Source organism: Etheostoma spectabile, unplaced genomic scaffold (assembly GCF_008692095.1).
Source record: "Etheostoma spectabile isolate EspeVRDwgs_2016 unplaced genomic scaffold, UIUC_Espe_1.0 scaffold00005843, whole genome shotgun sequence".
NCBI classification, from domain to species: domain Eukaryota; kingdom Metazoa; phylum Chordata; class Actinopteri; order Perciformes; family Percidae; genus Etheostoma; species Etheostoma spectabile.
Window position 1 is genome coordinate 42,812 of NW_022603307.1, and position 6,544 is coordinate 49,355.

At 40.7% G+C, this 6,544-nt stretch overlaps 1 protein-coding gene across 1 annotated transcript in view; it reads left to right on the forward strand.

Annotated features, from left to right (window-relative positions):
* Window positions 1-2,702, forward strand: part of LOC116677808 (gastrula zinc finger protein XlCGF7.1-like) — a 29,473-nt gene extending 26,771 nt beyond the window's left edge. The window contains exons 2-3 of the mRNA XM_032508059.1: window positions 172-334; window positions 1,949-2,702. Coding sequence (XP_032363950.1) covers window positions 172-334; window positions 1,949-2,566 — 781 coding nt within the window. The 3' untranslated portion in view covers window positions 2,567-2,702. The remainder of the gene's footprint in view (window positions 1-171; window positions 335-1,948) is intronic.
* The last annotated feature ends 3,842 nt before the right edge of the window (window positions 2,703-6,544 follow it).

The following is a 6,544-nucleotide window of genomic DNA, read 5'->3' on the forward strand; positions in this document are numbered from 1 at the left end:
GCATTGTATCACGCCCTCAAAGTTGAAGGTTTGGTATTTTGACTCTTTCGACCCACAAATAACCTTAGAAATAGAAAGAAGGACTAATAGGAATGATGAATTAGAGTGAGAATGGATTGTCTAAAAACAAAGTGTGAGGAGATGTTCTTCTGTCTGCACTCACCTTTCCAGTGAGGAGAACACATGGGAGCCGCAAGACCACCTGGACCTGGACCTGATCACCGAGTACATGCAGAAACACGAGGAGGAGGAGGAGGAGGAGGGCAAGATGAAAGGTGTCAGGGAGGCCTCGGGAGACTCAGAGGAGCGAGGGAGCAAGAGGAAGAAGGAGGAGGTGAGTGAAGGAAAGAGGTTACTCCAGACTGAAGACTCCCAGAAATCTAATCTCAATATTAATGAATGCACAAAGAGGGTTTCACAAATGTCTTTTAAGATTTATATATTATACCATAATTCCTCAAAGAAAAATCGGTAGTCATTAAACTCCGCCCTTTGATAGTGGTCGGGGGGGCAACACGGGCAAATAAAGGCCGGGGGGAATCAGAGTGGATAATCTCCTCAGGGCCTTTCATATAAAGTGCATTCAAGTTCATCGTAATGTACATTTCTACCAATTTAATTTAACAGATTCAATATGTTCATGCTTTTCTTCTCGCTGTGTTTTTCTGGACTATGGTCCTCATGTAAAGTATTATTTTTGTGATGACATTTTATTTTTTATATATATTTTATGCCACACAGATATCAATCCCAACTTTATTAACATACACAAAGAGCGTAGTCATGGTAATGCATCAGCCCAACGTAAACAGACACAGACATGCTATAAATGATGTTTCTGGTTTTACTTAGCTCGCTTCACCATGGCGCCTTACTAACTCACTCACTCTGTCTGTTGCTATAGAAACGGAGATCAATGGACACGTACAGTACAGGACAAAAGTTTTCTTTATTTTCAGGACTATTTACATTGCAGATTCTCACTGAAGGCATCAAAACTATGAATGAACACGTGTGGAATTATGTACTTAACAAAAAGTGTCAAATAACTGAAAACATGTCTTATATTCTAGTTTCTTATATATATATATAGATATATATATCTATATATATATATGAACTGCCCATGTGATCTTTACCATATTTGAAGTGTTTGATCTAGGGCCACTCCTAAGGCCACACATACAATGGTGTACTAATTGGTTAAATTGGACACCCCAAAATCCTTTTTTAGGAACAAAAACAACTGTCTTTTGAACTTGTCTTTTTGTGCTATACAAAATGTCTTCAACGACCTTTAACCAAGTCCAGTTGCCCTTGATTTGAACCCTTCTTGGATACTATATCCTGGATGACACAGAACCTTTACATACATCAAAGCTATTTTTAAACCTCAATGATCACAACATATGCTCCGGTGTTTGTCGGTGGCATCAGTGATCCTCAGCAGTTTTATTTCAGAGCACAGCAGAAAGCTCTGCTGAGCTTCAGAAATGCTTTAGGTAATGTAGCTTGTGTGGACAATACCACATTACTTGCTCAATAAAAGAGGTAAACCTCTGAAAAGCTGTTTGATTCAGAAACCAGACACGCTACTGAGAAGTAGTTAAACTAGTATCGTCACTACTCAATACTGCTGGAGATACAAGTTTGATTTAGCAACAACAACAAGCTAAAACAAAAGGTCAAAGGTCAACTGGTGCCTCTCATTGCTAATGTCTATCAGGGACAATGGTTCCAAATTACTTTACTGCAGTAGACCTAGTCCAGCAACATAAAGATAACACGATAACCCCTACAGATACAAGTGCAATGTAAAAATGCATAATGGTAATGCATCAGTCAAACTCTGTTCCACAGACATGCTCTAAATGTGGACATAGTTTCAAGTTTAAGATAGATCTCTACAGCGGCACCTCACTAACTCACTCTCTGTTTTTCTGTCTAGAAACGGAGAGAAAGAGCTGACAGCGGACATCACCGCTGTCACCACTGTGACAGAACCTTCACAAAATTAGAATATTTAAAGATTCATCATACAGTTTACAATGTAGAGAAGCCTTACAGATGTGATCAGTGTGGGGCAGCTTTCACAATACAGAGCACCCTAAAAAGCCATCAACGCATTCACACTGGAGAGAAGCCGTACAGCTGTAAACAATGTGGGAAAACGTTTTCTCAGAGTAGTAGCCTTAAAACTCACCAGCGCATTCACACTGGAGAGAAGCCGTACAGCTGTGAACAATGTGGGAAAGCGTTTTCTTCGAGGGGTAACTTTAAAAAACACCAACTTATTCACACTGGAGAGAAGCCGTACAGCTGTGAACAATGTGGGGAAACGTTTTCTCGTGGTGATAACCTTAAAACTCACCAGCGCATTCACACTGGAGAGAAGCCGTACTCGTGTGATCAGTGTGGGAAAACGTTTTCTTATAGTGGTGGCCTTAATTCTCACCAGCACATTCACACTGGAGAGAAGCCGTACAGCTGTGAACAATGTGGGAAAACCTTTTCTCAGAGAGGTCACCTTAAAAAACACCAGCTCATTCACACTGCCTCGTTGTGAACATGTTTCAGAGCCAAGCTGTTTCCTCCTCCTCATGCCCTGATAGCTGTGTTGTTATATTCTGATCTTCTCTCCACATTGAAGGCTGACCAGCAGTAACTCTATCTTCTGAACAGCATGTATGTCGTGTATAAAAACAACTCTAGTACACTAGACCTCTGCAAACATGCCTAAGATTCAAGGTGTTTAGCCTTGACTTTGACTATAAATATGAGTTGATGTGGACTCTTTCTTCAGCGCATACCCACTTATCGGGTTTTTTCTATTCTCTGATTTTGATACTCTCTGCTTTTAGGGCAGAAGGGGAAAAGATTATTTCTGTATTCTGTACTTGTTTTTTGATTATTCACTAAATAATAAAACTACCTGAGCTTGTTGTGAGCTAGGAGACCAAAAGACTTGTATTCCTTGATTTTATAAAAAAAATACAGTGCCCTCCTTTGTCTTTGGGTCTCATCATGATCTTGTCCATCTGGTCCCTGCCCAAGAGAAAGCTTTGTCTGAAGTAGTCTCTTCATTTCAGATTGTCTCAGTGAAGACATTAAACACAACTCAGTTGATCTATTTATATAGTACCAGCGTATGGTTACATTAAAGGTTACTGTTCTCTCATAATGTTAAGATAACATTAATCATACAGTTAACCAGCTAGCACACCATATAAGGTAACGCTAACATTCATCCAAGTGGAACTAGCTAACATTACATTAATATTGGATGGCATCAACGGCCACTGCACTGTTTATATGCAGCGCGACAGCGAGGGAGCTTTTTGTCAGATGTCTGGAGATTAATAGCATTGAAAAGTACATTTCTACTAGTTATATACACTAATTTGTCTGTTAAGTACCTGCTGTAGTCACTAGAAAGAAAAGCTGTTTGTTGACACTATACCCAAAAACAATGGTGATGGTCATATACTGGATAGTTACCACGGCAACATCCACTTCACCGACTACTCAGTCCCCCCCCCCACCCCCCCCCCACCCACACAAGATAATCAGACAGAGGAACAAGTCGTATCTTGGTGGTGTACAAGTTTTATTTAGGCAGTTTCATCTCTTTTTTTGGGGGGGGGGGGGGGGGGGTGATACAGAGGAGATCTGGACCTCCGTGTCCTTTAATGGTAGATACGGCCATGGTTGAAAGATTCTGTTGCTAAATGCTATTGAAGTATAGTGTAAATATAGAGTACAGTAGGAACATAAAGTACAGCGTGAACATGAGTGGCATCAGTGAATAAATAGATATTGCACATGGAACTGAGTAATTATTGCACATAACTGTCCAAGAATATTGAGATTCAGATGTAGACGTGTGTGTTATTAGTCCAGTTGTGACTCTCTAAGTGTGTAATGCTTGAGGAGGAGTTATATAGTCTGATAGCCACAGGCAGCAATCACCTTCTGGGGCCCTATTTGGGGGGGGGGGTCTCAGCCAGTGTGCTGTCGAGTGGGGGGGGGGAGTCGTAGATAGTATTTTGAATAGCATTCTCCTCTCACTTATTTCATTTATTGATTTATTTCTATTTCCTGTGTTGATTGATTTACACTTCATTGTTAACAGGTTGTATTATATGTATCTGATGACATCATCAACACATTAATTTGATGCATCATGACACACGTTATGTAGACGATATCTATTTAAACCTCTGTTAAACCCACAGACATTTATTATAACTTCCAGAAGAAATCAGTTTCTAAAGACACCAAATATGTCAAGATGAAGTTTGAGTTCATTTGCAAACAAATGAAGCAAAACATCCACATTTATTAATATTTGATGAGCAGCCACAGAAAACATATAGCTGAATATTTGATTGTGTGATGAAGCTTCATTTAAGAGTGAGGCCTATTCCATCCCATAATGTCTCCAGAACACAGTATGTGTCCTTGTTATACCGGGTAGAAAAAGTTAATGGATGGTTCTATCTTGTGTGAAAAGTCTTTTGGATAATTACTGGTCACTTTGGCCATTTTTTATTTGTTTCATGAATTCTGTAAGATGGTTTATGAGTCAAAGAAATGTGTAAATATGTGATTGTAGAATAAAAAGTGTAAAATAAAGCAGGTGTTGAACACGAGGCCTGAGGAAGCAGTGAGAACAGAAAAGCTGGTTTACACACAAGTTGGATTTAATGAACCTTTTAATGTGAAGCAGTGGCAGGAGGAAACGTTTGGTTCCAACAACCGTGATTTTAAGGTTAAACTACGTCCAAAACATCTGTAAGAAAAACTGGATGAAAGTTCTTATTTCAAGAATCATACCAAAGACAAATATATTTCCCTTTAGTTTCAGTGGTCAAAGGCACACACATCACTGCAAAACACTAAAATATGTATCTAAGTGAACAGGATGAGTTTATATCTGGATTAGGAATCTAAAACAACAAGCGTTTTATTTGTAGCTCAAAGTTGTGCATGAAGACCGTCCTGCTGTTGTATATAAGCCCTGTCAAGACAAACGTCAATAGTTAATAATAATGTTAAAATCATGCAGGTGTTATTTAATGCAACTTAAACAGGTGAACACCATAACAACCGCAGTGCTGACTCCACAGTCATGGTGATTGTTTCACTACAGTAACCACAGCAACCAGCGACCACTGGATGGACCAGGACCCAGAGAGCCAGCCAGCATGGGGTCACTATGCTGTTAACCAATCACTGAGAGACCCTCAGGATGCCGTGTTACCATGGTCCGGTAAATAGTTTGGGCTGCTAGTAGTGAAGAGTATTCTTCCTCTTCGTCTTATCGAAGGGTGTCTTCACAGCTCAGTGATCCCCCTCAAACTAACTTATCTCATGGATAAGGTACAGTACCTAACTCATACAGTACCGCCTCTCTTCACCTCCTGTTAATAAGCCAGGGAAACCCTGTCTGGGTGTAAGGGCGGGGCCAGACGTTGGTAACATTGGGGACTCAGACGAATCTTAGGGGGGCATGCTCCCCTGGGAGATTTCTTCCCTTTACAGCAGCTATATGCACCGTTTATAAACCAGAGAAAAGTTGTGTGTGACTAAAATCATGTCTGAACATGAGGAAACCAACCTAACAACATAATAACAGATTCCTTGGAGTCAAACTCTTTCTACATGTTGTTACAAGTTCAGACTGTTCCTCCCTCATTACATAATTAACCTGAAAACTGTCCAATCAGAGCGCTGACTGGCAGCCCTACAGGTCACATGACCTTTCTGGATATCAAGGTGTGGTGATGTGACGGATGTCAGTCAGATGAAGACAGACAGCAGCAGCATCTGTCAGTGTCTGCTGATGAAGGGACGACGTCTCTTTGACCTCATCTGAACGGGACTTTAACAGGTAACATCACACACCTTTGATGGAGAAACTCGCCTATCATTTGGGAGATTTTGGGGCTACATGATCTACTTTAAGATGAGAGCAGTGGTTCATTCTTTCAGCACTATTGTAAGATCTGATGTAACTCAGTAATTATTCTATGATGTGGGACGTTTTGGCCAAAATGAGCCTTTTTATGTTCAGTGGAGTCCGATTTAATCAGCACCAGGAAACAAGTTAGATTTTAATCTCCGCTGACTTCACTGCTGAGATATGAGGGAGTGTCCCAACGAGAGCTGCTTTGATTGACAGGTGTGTGTCACAACCTTCATCCCATCAAAAGTGTAAATCTGTCTTGGTTTTGATTTGTGGACACACGTCCTCACCAACAAGATAAAGATCCTTATTAATATTAGGGTTATTTAATCCTGAACTATAGACTGAGTGAAACCACATCCAGAGTTTCTGAAGGGACAAGTTGAAACCTGCAGTTTGTCTCCGTCAGTTACTGGAGCCGGGTAATCCTAATACGGGCAAAGAGGGCGGGGCTTGGGTGGAGCTGAGGTGTGATAGGCTGGGACAGTTTGTGGTGTTTTGGTTGGGCGGGACTGCCTCATAAATAACTTCAGTCAAGAATCTGGCAAAATGCCAGCTGGCAAACGGAGGGTTGTC